The 15,649-nt window shown below is 52.0% G+C and overlaps 1 protein-coding gene across 2 annotated transcripts in view; it reads left to right on the forward strand.

Annotated features, from left to right (window-relative positions):
- Positions 1 to 15,649, forward strand: part of ESRRB (estrogen related receptor beta) — a 165,262-nt gene that overhangs the window by 118,241 nt on the left and 31,372 nt on the right. For both annotated transcript variants that reach the window (XM_011219082.3, XM_034643254.1), the window contains exon 3: positions 12,888 to 13,004. In XM_011219082.3, coding sequence (XP_011217384.3) covers positions 12,888 to 13,004 — 117 coding nt within the window. The remainder of the gene's footprint in view (positions 1 to 12,887; positions 13,005 to 15,649) is intronic.

Below are 15,649 nucleotides of genomic sequence, written 5' to 3' on the forward strand. Positions count from 1 at the left end.
CAGGGTTGCAGGGTTCTGTGCTGCTCGCTGAAGGCTGGGAGAGGTCCCCCAACCCCAGCTCTGCTCTTCTCAGGCTATGAGTCCCACCTCCTCCCCACTTCCTAGAGACCCTCCTACCCACTATCACTTCGCTTTTATCTTCTCACTCTCTAGTCTCCTTCCTTCCATCTGCATTTAAATACCTCTAGTATCGCCAGTCTAAAAGGAAAACAGCATCCATATCCCCCGACCCTTAGCTTCCAGCCCCCCCCCTTACCTTCCTCCTCTGAATTCTTGACCCATCGTGTGTGCCCAGTGTGTCCTGCCCCGTGCTGCAGTTGCCTCTGGAGTCCAGATGAGTCCCATTTCCAGAGCTGGTGCAGCAGTGTCCCTGCTATGCTCCAGTGCCTTTGACATCTAAAGAACCCCTCCACTTGGGTGTCCCGGAAGCACCAAATGCAGCAAGTCCTGAACGGAAGCTGTGTGTCTGCCATGGAAGGGTTTTCCTGGTGCTCCAGTGGTCGCTCCCATGGCGTGCAGGCCAGGAGTGGTTCTTACCCCTAACTTTGCTTCCTGCCCCCATCCCAAACCAATGTCCCAGCAGCTATGTCCTGTGCAGTCTCCTTCCTTCATGTCCCCTGACCTGACACTTCTCTCCATTTGCCCTGGTCCTTTGCAGGCGGCCACTGACCACTGACCACAGTAGCGTCTAGTCCGGTCTCGGGCTGCCAGGCTCAGCCCTTCCCAGTCTGCTTGCTTCAGTGCTGCCAGGGAGACTGTTCTGAACCCACATCTGAGCATGGCACTCTCCTGTCTTGCTTTTGGGTAAATGGAAGCTCCAGGACGTGACTGAGGATGTCCTCTGGGATTGCCCCACACTGACCTGGTAGCCTCATCCCCTGCCACTCTCCCTTGCAGGCTGTGGGCCAGCCTGACTGCTCTATTTTCCAGTTCCCAGAATTGGTTGCACGCCGTCAGTTTCTAAACTTTGCGCGCGTTCCTCCCCCAACCTCTAGCCTCTACTTTTGTCCATTAGGCCTCCAGTTAGCTGGCATTTCCTCCCAGAACTTTTCTCCCACTTCCTCCTCTCATTTGGCATAGGGGGCACACCTCCTGGGCGCTCCTGTAAACCTTCTGCCCACCGCCCCGTCTACAACGCTTAGCACACAGCCCGGGTTTTGCCAGGACTTGACTGGTGCCCTAGGAAGTCTGTAAGCTCCTAAGGAATAGGGTGCAATTACTTTGATCTTTGCTGAACCCCACGTCTTCCAACAGTGCCTGGTGCCTACGAAGTTCTCAGTGTGTCCGTGCAGAAGGTTCATCTCCACAGTGACCCCCCTTTTCCCAATGAGGACAAACCAAAGAAGTTTGGCCAGTTTGCGTATGCAGACTTGCAGGGATCTAGATAAACTAGTCAAATGTCTACTTAAAACAATGTGTTAATTTTAATTATACCCGTATATTTTGAGTCACATATATGTAAAACCCTATATATTTTTTGAAAACAACTTCTCACATTTTGTGAAGCAAGGTGTATCAGACTTCTCACACAGAGCTTCGGCGAAAGCTCCTTTGCCTTTTCTGGGGGCCACTTCTGGAGTTACTTGACACAGTTTTTCAGAGCACACCATCTTTCCTTCCATCTTACTTGAAATTTTATGAGTGGATACGTGCTGCTGTTCCTAAAAATTTCAGTTTGAACTGTAAGTCTGGTTCCCAGACCATTAGTTCTTTTTTATTTGTGTCGATTTACAGTCCTGATTTCTACAATGTATTAGGTGCTCAAACGGCTTTTGGCACTCAGCATTTGTAATCGTGAGGTTCTGTTCCTGGGAATAACCACGTTCGTGTGACATTTCTTTATTCCCTTGTTACTGATTCAGTGGGATGACTAGCACTGACTGAGGTCTCCTTGGGGCTGTGGGGCCTGTGTCACGATGGTCGGTCAATATAAAGTGATGGCCATAGCTCCTCTGTCAGGAGATGTCATCAAGCCTCGGATATTAAGCAATTTCTTTTCCTAAAGGACAATGTTTGGCGGGGGGACACACCTGCCTTACATTTGAGCTTATGAAGCAGGTATTTAGTTCTGTGTTGAATATTTACTGAGTGCCACTGTGCTGGGAGCTGAGGGAGGAGCAAGGGCCCTGGGCCTCTGGGGTTGCCATCTGGGGGGGAAGCCAGACAGTCAACACGATAGCACGTAAAGATGCATCATGACACACTCGAGACAAGTGCTGTGAATGAGCAGGACCAAAGGTGGTGGACGGAGGGTCTAATTTAGACAGAGGATTTGGAAAGGCTGTGCTGAGATGACTTTCAAGGTAAGGCAAAGCACTGCAAGAATCCTGGGGCCAGCCCTCCAGGCAGAGGAAACAGCTGATGTGTCTCAGGACCAGAAAGAGGGCCAGGGTGGCTGGTGGGAGGGAGGCACAGGGAAGGAGATGGGGCAGGGAGGCTGGGGAGGGCCCTGGAGGGCATGGGCAGTGCTGCGCTCGGACGACTTCTAGGTGGAGTGGAAGCCACATGAACACATTGCTGTGGGAAGGGTAAAGCCACCCTGTACCCCTTCCTACATCCCCAGGGCATGTGTCACCCGGAGGCCCTAGGAGCAGCTCCTGGGTCTGTGACTTAAGATGAGGAGAGCAAGTAAGAAAGTTCTGGCAGGTGCTGCTTCTGCTCATTGGGGGCCCAGATGTAGGCTTGGAAGGAAACTCCCCCAGGAAGGGGGTAGGGAGATGATCGATGGGTTATCCTGCCTTGGACCACCTCCAGGCCTTTTGTCCTGGAGAATGAGGCTGGGGATCCCAGGGGACTGGAGACAAGGGGGCTGCAGAGCCAGGGCCAGCAGTGTGTGGGGCTCAGGAGCAGGTTGCTGTCCCAGCCCTGCCCCTGACCAGCCGGCTGACCTTGGGCAGGGACTTGGGTCCTCTGGTCTCAGTTTCCTCATCTGTACACAGAGTCCATTAAACCCACAGATGGTGTGTGCTCTGCTGGGCACTGGGGCAACGAGGGGAAAAACCAATCATAGTTCCTCCTTTCAGAGACACAGCCAGGATGCAAGTCAGGTGAGACAGCCCAGTCAGGGCAGTCACGGCGTCTGGAAGGCCACGCAAGCAGGAGTGAAAGGTGAACATGCCTGGCAGAAAGACAGCAGGAGTGGGGCCCAGTGGGGCTCAGTGGCAAAGGACGGAGAGGGAACGCAGCGTGAGGCTGGATGTCACAGGCGCTTCCTGGCCGTTGTGAAAGAAGAGTGTAAAAGTATTCGAGGGCCGTCTCACCTGGCTTAGAATCCCAACTTGACAGACAATTCCTTTCTTGGTCAACTTGGTCAAGTTACTTCGTTTCTCTGGGCCTTAATTTCCCCATCAAGGAAATGGGACCAAAGGGGCTAATAACAGTTTTTGCTGCTGGAATGTTCTTGCAGATAGCCGAAGTCAATGAGACCTGCGTGTCAAGTTCTCAGCTTAGTGCCTGGTAAACCTTTAAACTCTGTTGCTTTAGTTCTTTCTGCTCTGCGCTAGGAAGTCATTGAAGGGATTTCTGAGCAGGAGATTAATCCAATCTCCTTTTAGCGAAGTAATTCTGTCAAGATAATTCAGGAAAGATGGTCTGGAAGTGGGAGAGTCTAGGGGTGGGTGGTCCACTCAGCAGGCAGTTTTCATAGTCCAGTGAGGAGATCCGGGTAACCGTCCAGCTGGAGGCATCCAGGACAGCAGTGGCAGGAGGGTTAAAAGGCGAGGTTAGGCCGGAGAAACTTTTGGAAGTGGATTCAGTATAAAAACCACGGCTGGTTTGAGACTGACCCCTTAGGTTTCAAATTTAGGCTGCTAGGGGGATGGTGAGGTTATTGGGGGCAAGGAAACCTAGAAAGAAGAATTCTCCTGGTGGAAGAAGGGCCTTCTGGGAGCAAGGGGTCGGGGTCATGGACAAAGTTTGGGACGTGTTGAGTTGATCTCTGGAGAGTTGGAAATCCGGGCCTAGAGCTCAAGAATGGAATCTGAGTGGGGTTTTGGGTCTAACAAGGTCTTTTACGCAGTGGTTCTCAAAGTGTGGTCCGGAGACCAGAAGCACCTGGGAGCTTGTTGGAAATGCAAATTTCCAGCCCCACCCAGGCCTCTAATCTGAGACTGGGGGGCAGGGCCCAGCCATCTGATGTAATATGCGCTCCAGGCGAGCTTTTTCTAAAGAAAGCTCTTCTGAAGGAGAGGGTCCGAGGGTGGGGGGCAGCAAGGAGGAGCTGGTGAAAGGAAGGGAAGAGTGAGCCTTGGAAGGAGACTGGGAAGTCCCGTCTTACCTCAGTTTAGCACGCACATTTCCCGCTGTAACTTCTCTGAATCGGGCTTCGTGCTGGTCACTTCAGGCGGTTGTCCCTGCCTCACAGGCATATCAGAACTTGCAGAAAGGGGCCAGTGATCTGGGAGGCACCCCCGCCCCAATGGGCGTTCTTCAGAAGAGCAGCATGGCCCGGTCCCTTGTTAGCGGAGAGGACGATTCTGGTGTATGATAAACCTTTAAACACGTTGCTTTAGTTCTTTCTGCTCTGCGGTAGGAAGTCACTGAAGGGATTTCTGAGCAGGAGATTAATCCAATCTCCTCTTAGCGAGGTAACACCAGACAATGACTTTGATCAAAAATGATTCTGGGGAGTCCCCCTCGGAGAAGTTTTAGCGATACCTTCCATTTGTTTTTCTTTTTATTTTCTCCTCCATGTATGCACAGGAATACTGTATGATCAGGTCTCTATGTCAATAAAGCTCAAAGAGATCTTTTAGTACAAAAAACGTGAAAATGCTAGTGGCAAGGGAGCGTAGTCAGTTTGATGGGCAGACTTCCTTTTTTTCTTGATGCTACACAAAATAATGGTACAATCTTACCATCAAAAGCACCATAGAGTCAGTGTGATGAGTAGAGAAGAGATCGGAGACCTTGCAAGAGTCCCTGCCACGGAGGGTAGATGAAATCTAACCAAGGAGTTTTAAGAGCTAGGTGTCCTCTGCTCCTGGAAGGATTGGGGAGGGGGGGGTTACCGGGAGCAGGTGATCACATTTGACAACTGACGGATCACTGCTGAATTCTGGGGTTTTCTAGGTGGAGGTTCTTGCTTTCAATTTGTTTGCTTTTTTTTTCTTTCTTTTTTTCTTTTCTTTTCTTTCTTTTTTTTTTTTTAATTGAGAGAGAGCACTAGCAGGGGTGGGGGCAGAGGGAGAAGCAGACTCCCCGCTGAGCAGGGACCTTGATGGGGGGGTCTTCTCATTTTATTTGCTTTGATCAACATACATTTTCAGGTGCTGGGCACTGTACTTGAGTAACAAAAATGAAAGACCCAACAACCTGTATCCATAAACACATAGCTTAGAAGGAAGACAACACGCAAAATCCTGATTCTGAAACACTCAGCTGGTTGCTTCAAGTGGAGGGTGGTGGATGTGACCTGGGGGACGGGGCAAACGGGAAGGAGAGTGCACATCTCCCCGGGACAGAAGGGAAGATGGTGTCAGGAGCTGAGATCCAAGGTCGTGGGAAGGTTTGCCAGGAGGGCTTTCAGGGAGAGGGAGGTAGGAGAAGGCTTGGAGGTTCCATGGCGTTTTGCGGAGCCTACAGAGTGAGGGCCCGTTTTGGGGAGATTAGGGTGGACACGTCAGAGGTGGCTAGATCATAAAGACTGGGGTAGGCTTTGCCTTGGAGGTTAGATTTCATGCTTACATAATAAGGAGCGGTTGGACAATTTCTTGAACTTAATCCCTAAGTTAATTTGTAACTTTCATCAAAATGATGTGTGCATACAGTTTTAAAAAGTAAAATAGAAGTGTAAGCCTCATTATGAAAATAGTCCCTGGCCCTTCACATTCTCTTTCCTCCCTTCATGATCCAGAGTTAGCCCTTTAAGAAAAACTTTCTTCTGGCATTTATCGTTGTAGTTACTAATAGGATTTGACAACTATGTTTACTGAGCTGACAATTTTGGCATTATTTCTTGACTTCCTGTTATGGACAATGAAGAATTAGTTCCAATTATACAGCCCATCCCAGCCACACACACACATTTCCCGGAATCTTTCCATTGTCTGGATAATGGTTGCATCACAATTTTTGGTTAAGTCTCTTTGCTGACTGCTAGTTCCTTCTCCACTTGTCCTTGACTGTTCTCCTGGGTTGGATCCCCTGTTTTCTGGATCCTGCCTCTTCCTCTTTTTGCTTCCTCCATTTTGTGGGAGCACATGCTGGAAAGGCACAGGAGAGGTAAAATTGTTGATGCTTTGGAAGTGTGGAAATGTCTTTACTCATTCCTTCAACCCGCAATGAGATTTTATATGTTGGCTTGGTATAAAATTATGGCTGGAAATGACTTTCCCCCAGATGACACCATTGCTGCTTTTCTTAGTTTCTGGTGCTGCCCTCAAGAAGTTCCAGTCTTCCTTTAGAGACTGTATATTGAGACCTCGCTCTTGTACACATGGGTGTGGGTGCTGGGGAAACTTCAGTGAACAAAGCAGATAAGAAACAAGATAAATAAACGTGAAGTCAGGTGATGAGTGTGAACAAGAAAAGTGGCAGTGTGCACAAGGGGTGTGTGTGTGCGTGCGTGTGTGTGTGTGTGTGTGTGTGTGTTTGGGGGCTTTTTTCCCTTGTGGTTTCAGATACAGTGACTGATCTTATTCTCGAGCTTCTGTTTTGGACTTGTTTTTTACTCTCCGTGAACAGTTTTAGAATCTTTTCTTTGTTCTCTCGGATTGAAATTTTATGATAAAAGTCTGTGTTGTAGGTCTTTTTATTATTTATTTATTTTTGTATTTTATTATTTATTTATTTTTGTATTTTGTATTTGTTTTGGGATAATTGAAGAGTCACATGCGCTTTAAGAAAGAATCCGGAGAGATCCCATATACCTTTGACCCAGTTTTCCCCGAAGATAACATCTTATTCAGATTTTAGCAGTTGTACACACTGTGTGTATGTTTAGTTCTTTGCAATTCTATGCAATTTTATCACTCCATGGTCTCCTATGTCCATTGCCACAATCAGATAGAGGAAATCAGATAAAGAAGAGCTATAACCACCTCCCTCCCCTCCCCTCCCTGACCCTTGGGAGATACTAATTTGTTCTCCACCTCTACAATTTTATCCAGATCTTTTTTTCTGTCCATTCTTCTGGGCTTTTTTTTTTTTTTTTTGGTCTGGAAACTCATACTCTTCAGGTCTTAGAAATTTCCACCACCCTCGCCCTCCCTCTCTTCTTTGATTTCTGCCTTTGTGATGACTTCCTCTTCACACTTTTCTCGTTTAAAAAGTTCTGACGATTGGAGACTGAGCTGCTAGGATCAGCTGTCTAATTCTTAACATCTTTTCTAGCTTGTTGTCCATTGCTTGGGTTTTTGCTGTGTTCTAGAGTAGCTCCTCAGCTCTTCCAAATCTTGTGGCTTTCATATTTTTAATGTCTCTGAACTCCATTTTATACTTTTTACTTTTTATTGCATCCTGTTCTTGTTTCATGGATGCAGTGGGTTTTCTTCCCTCATTTATTTGTTTTGGTTAGTTTTTCATATTGAAGGCTTTTTATGAATGTATTGGTAGTCTTTGTGTGTCTTAAATGCCGATAGGGATACAAAGCATAGAAGGAGAATTAGCTTGGTTTATCTTCATCTGCTGGTCTTCTCTCTGATGCTGTGCAATCTCCCAGAGAAGAACCCTATAAATTCTTATCTTTGGGTGAGGAGTGGAGTGTACAGATGGCTAGAATTCTGGGAGTGGGCCTGGGGGTGGGCTGGGTGGTTTCACTGTTAGTCATCCTGTTTTCAGCTTTAGCTTCCCTTCTGCCCGCAGCAGAGCCTGGGTCCCTAAGTCCAGAACTTGACTTGCTCATATGCCCCAGAGATTAAGCTGGCTTCTCTTGGATGGGTTGTGGAGGACTCACATGAAGTGGTAGCCAAGTACTCCCTAAATACCGATGGGCAGCTAATTCCTGTTTTTGGCCCCACATCTTCTGCTGTCTCTTGAGTCTTCAGTGCCTGAGGCTTTCTGAGGTTCTGCAGTAGAAATGGCTTGTCGTCTAGAGCCCCTTCTTCGGCTACTTTGGTTTTTTTGTTTGTTTTGTTTTGTTTTTAGAGAGAGAGTGCATGGGGGAGATGGGGGGGGAGAGAGAATCTCAAGGCTCCATGCTCAGCACAGAGCCTGACTCAGGGCTCAGTCCCATGACCCCAAGAACACGACCCAAGCCGAAATCAGAGTTGGACACTCAACTGAGCCACCCAGGCACCCCTGGCTACTTTGGTTTTTACTTCGTCCATTCTCCTGCGACAGCTCTCACTCCCGTGCTGCCATTCAGCGTGCCATGATGGAGGGGTTTTGCACAGGAAGGTTGTTAACGTCGCTCCAGGGACGGTGTGGGGGATAAACTGGAAGCTGGAGACGGAGGCTAGTACAGACGTGAGGCGACAGGTGATGAGTATGGGGACTAGCTGTGGCCAGAGGGGAAGGAGGGACGAAATAGGAACCGAGTAGGATGAGAAGGACCTTAGGACTGAAGGAGAGGACAGAATCCAGGGTGCCAGCCCAGTTTCTGACCCAGGTGGTGGGGCGGCCTAGTGATCATCCTGCTGAGGTAAGGGACACAGTGAGAGGAGCAGACTGGTTGAGGGATGGGTTCAGTTGAGGCAGTGCGAGGATCCCGAGGGACTTCCGAGTGGAAATACCCAGCAGGCAGATGGATACACCCGCAGTGCCTTCTACTGCTGATCCTTGCTAAGTCGTGATAGCAGGAGCCACGGCAGGAATGAGATCATCCAGTCGCGGGGGAGGAGGGAAGGGTGCGGAGTTGAGGACAGTGGGCCACACAGAGAAGAGAAAGAGAGTCTGTGCCCCCCAGAAGTGACATAAATAGGGGAGTGGAACAGGTGACTACCATCCCAGCCCTTCCACAGCCGTGACCTAAAACGGTGGCCATTCAAGGCTCCGATGTTAGCCAGCGGCCTCTGAGACATGCGTCCCCCGGGAGCCCTGTCTGAGCTCTGCCGCGCCACCCCCGAGTCCCGGGAGAGGGCTGCCCACTGCCTGCAGCTGTTCAAAGGCAGCTGATGGGGATGCCCTCGGGTTTCCTTCTGGGGCACAGGATCAAAGAGAGCTGATGGTGGGGATTTCCCCTCGGCCTTGAGGTCAGAGGACACATGGAAGTCCAGGTCAAGGTCCGGGCATTCCTGCCTCCCCCTCCACACCACAGGTGCAGGCGCACCCACTCTGAGGTCACCACGGGCCTTGATGTTCTTAAATGTGAGAGTGGCTGGCTAGCCTCACTTCTGACACCTAGGAAAGACTTCCCGGAGTCTTCTGGTGCATTTACCCTGGCAGCCCTGCCTGGATGTGAAAATAAGCATGGTAGCGCTCACTCCTTGCTTGCCCACATGTTTATCTCACCAAGCCCTTTACGTGCTTTCTGTCCCTGTATCACACAACTTTAGAAGAGGGGAATGTGCTGTGGCCATTTTACAGATGAGGAAATGGGCCCAGAGAAGTTCGGTGACTTGCCTGAGGTAGTGTCTGCCTGTGTCTATACTGGGCACACTCCTGTGTTAGAACTCCAGATTTATGCTAGCCATTGGCTGTGTCCGTGTCCTATGAGAGCCCACCTCCAGATCTGTCCTGCTTCGTGCTGGTGGTGGGGTGTGTGTGTGTGTGTGTGTGTGTATACACACCACAGATGCCCCTCCCTGCTCCCCCCTCTCCTAGACTGCCCTCCAGAGACCATGGGAATTCTGATGAATTATCTCATCACTTTATCGAGGAGGCACTTACAGAAATTACAAGGCAAGGCCACCAGCCTGGCTTTGCTGGCAGCCGGCCGCTGGGGCCATAAAACAAATTGAAAGGAACAAAAATAAATAAATAAAATTAGAATTCTGTCTCTCCCTCTTTCTCTCTCTCTACAGACACACACACACACACACACACACACACACACACACACACACACACGGTCAAGAACGTTGCTCAGGTTCTTGTTGTTAACGCTCCGTCCTCTTGCCCTGGCAGAGAACCGGTGCCAAATCGACAGACATTTATTGACCCCCTGCTCGAGCAACAACCCTGCAAAACCTGGGGCCCATCCTCCTTCAAGGGATGACAGGCTGGCTGTGCAGCCGAGAGCAGTGGGGGTGAAGAGCCAGCAGCACGCAGGTGGCCTCCCAAGGCAGCGTGAGTTACGTTGCCAGGCGAAGGGGGGCCGCAGCGGGCCCCGCGAGCTCGCTGCACAGTGGTTCAGAGTGAGACTCGAGCCAGACCATCTGGGTTCAAGTCCTCGCGCTGCCTCATCCTGGACTCTGCTCACCTCTCTAAGCTATAAGATGGAGGAAAAAAGGTGTTCACCTCCAGAGCTGTTGGGATAATGCAAGAGGCCGTATAGGAAAAGCAGAGCTCTGGCTGCTTCCTGATGAGCGCTTGTCCGTGTGGATGGGCACCTGCTGTGTGCAGGGCACGTGGAGTCAGACGGGCGAGAGGGAGGTGCCTACTTATGAGGGACCCGGAGGTGTAGGCCGGCCAGGTGAGGTGGTGGAGGGAGCTCACTGGGATTGTTGCAGGCAGCTGGAACCGAGTCCTGGAAGCCTTGGTTATCACTGAGTTCCAGGAACTGATAATTACGGAGAGCGAGCGACGGAGATGTTGAGGCTGGAGAGAGAGGGGTGCGGTGGGGAGGGCCGGGACCAAATCCTACAGAGCCTTCCTTCCAAGCCCAGATGGACTTGGAGGAATTCGTTTATATCCAGGTTTTTCTCCTCATCTTTTCAATTTATCGCGCTTATGGGAATATTGAAATTCTTTGCCAAGAAGTCACACAAGCCAGAGCGAGCTAAGACAGGGATAGCATTGGATAAAAGAGGGGAGGGGCCGGCGGAATCTTTATCCCTTCCACTGCCTGCCCTCTCCCACCCTCCAGCACGGAGGAGGACTTCTGGACTCCCCTCCCCCGCAGGAAGTGGGAGGGAGAAAGGTGATAGGTGAGGCCCGCTAGAATTCAGAGAGATGGGGAGAGAGACGGAGATGGAGATGGAAGGTGCCCCAGGCAAATGGGCCAATCCCTCACCAGTAGGAAAGGGGACTGTGGATACTCGCTAAGCTCTTGAGAGCACACACTCACCTTGCAGTGGGGGGTGCGACTGTTTATTACTTGAGAGCACTGTGTCAGGGGTGGAAGTTGGTTCCTCCTGGCTCTCAGAAAATCCGACAGTCAGTGTTTTCCATAAGCCACATGGGGGGCTGAGGCACAGGGACGCTGGAGGGCAGCCCCTCCCTGACTTCCTCCAGACCTCCGCTGCTGGGTTGGCAGCAGGGAGGGGCCTGTCTAGTTTCCCCAAGCTTCTCGTGGGGTGCAAGGGTGGCACCGGGACTCTGTGGCCTTTAGTAACTCATTTCAGCCCCCTTAGTTTCAACTTCTGGGTCTGTGAAATGGAGCATCGGTGGGCCCACCTCCCAGCAGGTGCATGGTAAATGTCACTGTTGGAACAGTGTGAATGGGGTTGCGGCCGGGCGAGTGGGGGGGCCAGGATTCAGAGGCCCGGCAGGCCTGAAACTGCCCTTTTGAGCCCTGTCTCAGGCTGGGAGTGACCTTTCCGAGGCTACTCTGTGTAGGGCAATGTCCTTGCTGGGTGAGATGGCACCCCTGCTTCAAAGGGGTGTCCCTGGGCCTCAGGAAGGGGGTCGGGTGGGCAGCCTTCTGGGTGTCACTTCACCCTGCCCCCTCAGCAGGTGGGCATCCGGATGGGGTGGGGACAGGAGGCTTCCGGTAGTTCATTGTCTTTCTCTGGAAAGCACGGGCTCTGGAGGACTCACAGAATTTGCACAGGGGCCGAGAAGACCAAATAAAAACAAAACAGCACTGGGGTCGCTCGCTCTCTTAGCATTTTACCTTCCAGTTGCCTTTCTGCCCCACTCCTCTGCTCCCCCTTTCCTTCCCATTCTTTTCTCTTCGCATTTACAGCTTCACAGTGCGTATTTGTTGCGTAACTGCGGACAGGTGGGAGTACGCAGGACAGAGGCTCTGTCCTGTATTAGAAAGGCAGGCACAGCCTCCCCTGTAAAACCGGGACGGGGTCAGTACCTCCTTCATGGAACTGCTATGAGGACTCAGGAGGCGACTCATTCAACCAGCTTTTCTCTCATGGCTTCTGCATGGCAGGGGCTGATCTCGGTGTGGCTGGAGATTGAGTGGTAAACAGTGGGAGCATGGTCAGGTTCATGGTAACCATTGTCAGAATTCATTAAAGGGGCGAGACAGAATATGATTACAAACACACTCTGTAGTAATGAGCTGTGGGTATACAATCACCAGCTCCGTGTTGAATAGTGTTCTACAATTGTTAAGCCAGTTTCTCAACCGTGACCTTGCTAACCTTTTATCTTGGAGATACCACAAGGCTTTGCAGATGAGGAAACCGAGATTCAGTGAGAGGAAAGTGATTCCCTCACGGTGGCCTGGGCCTCTAGTGGAGTATGGAACACAGGCCCTGGGCCCTGTGGGGCGGAGCTTCCGAGAGGTTTTCCCCATGATTGCGGCCCTGGGCTGGAGGGCATAGGGGCTGGTGGTCTGCACCAACATTCTGGTCAGCACAAGGGGGTATTCCCTGCCTGGGGTAAAATGCCAGCTCCGTGGTGCCTTCAGAGCCTGTGGGTGACCATTCTTCCAGGCTGTGGCTGCCTGGCCTACCCAGACCAGACCTCCGGGCCTGGGATCTCTGTATTGAAAGGAGTTGGAAAGATTTCGACAAGCGTCTCAGAGCGCCTCCTGTGAGAGCCACTGCCCTCTGGGAACCTCGGGACGAGGGGCAGTGGTAGGTACGGCCGGGTAATCCCCATCCGGCCTCTGCTTGGCGGTGGGGGCCCTGGACGCTGCCCGCAACCCTGTCTGTGTCTGGTTACAGGGAACATCGAGTACAGCTGCCCGGCCACCAACGAATGTGAAATCACAAAACGGAGGCGCAAGTCCTGCCAGGCCTGCCGCTTCACGAAGTGCCTCCAAGTGGGGATGCTGAGGGAAGGTAAGAGGCCCGCACGCCCACGCTGCGCCCTCGCCAAGGCCGGGGGTCTCAGACCCCTGTGTTCCTGTCCCCCAGGGCGGTGCGGACCGTGGATGTCTCTGCCTGCATCCCAGGTGAGGGCCTTGCTCCCTGGGGTGCGCCCACCTTTCATCTCGCACACACCCTGCACACAGGTTTACAGTGGCCTCAGAGCCCCACTCCTACGGGAGACACAGGGCGTCCCCACCACCCCATCCTCTCACTTCCCAGTCTCCTCCTCTCTACAGCTGTGCCGGCTGGCCCGGAAGCACAGGCCGCGGGTTCTGAGTGTACGACACGCGGATTCCAAAGACTTACCAGGATGATAAAAAGAGTATTGAAATAGTGTAGTAATTGTTTTTAAAAACTGATGGCATATCGAGGTGATAATATTCTGGATATATTGGGTTAAACAAAACACATTAGATGTTAATGTCACCTGTTTCTTTTTACCTTCTTTAAAGTGGCTACTCCCAAATTTAAAATGCCATGTGGCTCTCCTTATTTGGACAGCGCTGCTCTGGGGCTTCTCTTCATCACCTTCCCTGTTGATCTGGTCAGATGGATGACCCTGGTTCAGGACCATTTTGGGGGATGGGGTGTGTGTGTGTATTTCTCCCCTGCCCCAGCTTTAGAGGGAGCCAGTGGAGTTTCTTACGCATCAGCTTGTATGATTCTGGGCCCTGGGATCCTTCCAGAAGTGGGAGGAGGCAGGAGAAGAGGTGTGTGCTGATGATCCCGTGATGAGGAGAGGCTGTGAGAGAAAGGGAAGGGGCAGGCAAGTCTAGAATGTAGTCCCTTACTGAGAGGGGGCTTCTGGAAGCCCAGCCTTTGAGGGCCCCAGGGCACTCCTCCCATTGTCCTCTCCTTGCATACCCCGGGGAAGAAGGCAGGAATTTCAGGAAGCTTTGCTAGTAGGACAACCTGGACCTTGCGGAAATCAGAGACCCCCTCCCCCAGTTTCTATCTCAGGCACCCCCCTTCAGCTCAGCCCCGCGTGTATACCTCTAAAACAGAAGCTCCAGAAGCAGTTCCTCAACTACCCCCATATCCACACAGCACGTTGGCCTTTCAACTGCATTTCTCATTAGCCGCCTCATTTAACGCCTTTGAGGTGGTGAAGCCACTCAGCTATTAGAAACCCGCCAGCTGCTTGGCTGGGGGGTCAGCTGAAGAACAGTCCTCTTTCTAGATTAAAAATGGGCTGTTGTAGGGGCGCCTGGGTGGCACAGCGGTTGAGCGTCTGCTTTCGGCTCAGGGCGTGATCCCGGCATTATGGGATCGAGCCCCACATCAGGCTCCTCCGCCATGAGCCTGCTTCTTCCTCTCCCACTCCCCCTGCTTGTGTTCCCTCTCTCGCTGGCTGTCTCTATCTCTGTCGAATAAAAAAAAAAATGTTAAAAATGGGCTGTTGTAGACCTGCCGAAAGAGTGTGAGTTGATTCATTTTGATTCTACACAATTTTGGTCTTACCCTGCTGTAGGGTGTGACCCAAGCTAGTGGCTGAACTGGGTCCCCTGACTCCGAGGTCTTTCTGCTTCTCCAGAACATCCTGGGGTTCCCAGAGGAGGAAACCTGAGGCATAAAGGCCCTCGGCAGGCCTCTTGACTTCCTCCTCCGTGTGCTGCTGGAAACCAACCTAAGGGTGTCTAGGTCTTAAGAGAGGCTCCTCGCTCCTAAGTCCTGAGGATGCGTGCTGCCACCTCGTTGCGGGAAGCTGGGTCAGGCTGGGGGTCAGCCATCCAGTGGCCTTTCCTGATTGTAGCCTGTGGCCTCTCTTTGCTTACTTCACAGCATCTGAGGAACTTAGGGTAGAGGGGAGCTGCCGTGCTACCAGTATGCTCCTGAATTTTAAGGATGACGGAATTGAGTCCCGCAGAGAGGTTGGGGCTTGAGGTCTCTCAGAGCCGGGAGCTTCTGCTTGCTCTGTGCTGTGTCTGCCCCAACCCCAGGCCACCCCGCCCTCAGCACGATTGTGAGCTGGAGAGCAGGGGAGGGAGAGGGAGAGGTGAAAAAGGGAGGCCCGCCACTTGCAATGCCTGACATTTTCTATGGACGGTGTCTGAGGAAGACTCTTCTCAGGGACCACCCCGTACTGGGAAGAGAGTGGGAGTGCCTCCTAGTGGCCCCCAGAACAGGGGAATGACGAGGGGGACCCACTGATGGCAGGGAAGTGTGTGGCCAAGCTCACACTGGTGACAAAGGCAGCTCAGGTAACCGGCGGGCCGCTTCAGAGAAGGGAAGCAGATACTGTGTCCCAGGACTACGGTGTGGGGTGCTGGGGGCACGTGTGCCGAGAGGAGCTCTGTCTCGGGGGAGACGTGCACGGTGAGCCCCAACCTTGGCCTCCCTCTGCTCTGATAGCCCTGTGATTGGCCCAGGAAAGGGTGCAGGAGGGCCTCTCTCTAGGGTGGCAGCCAGGGGCACCTGCGACTGTTGGAGGAGTGGGGCAGGTGTGCCGAGGTAAACTGCTTGGCCTCGCCTGGAGAGGCCCTTTCTGGAGGAGGAGGGGCAGTTACCAGAACTCTCCCCGTCCCAGGCTGCCCGAGTGCTGGCAGTTCCAAATCCAGAGGGGGCAGGATGACACAAAGCCCAGCGCCTCCGTTTAGTTCTGTCCCCTGCAGTGC

Source organism: Ailuropoda melanoleuca, chromosome 14 (assembly GCF_002007445.2).
Source record: "Ailuropoda melanoleuca isolate Jingjing chromosome 14, ASM200744v2, whole genome shotgun sequence".
NCBI lineage: Eukaryota > Metazoa > Chordata > Mammalia > Carnivora > Ursidae > Ailuropoda > Ailuropoda melanoleuca.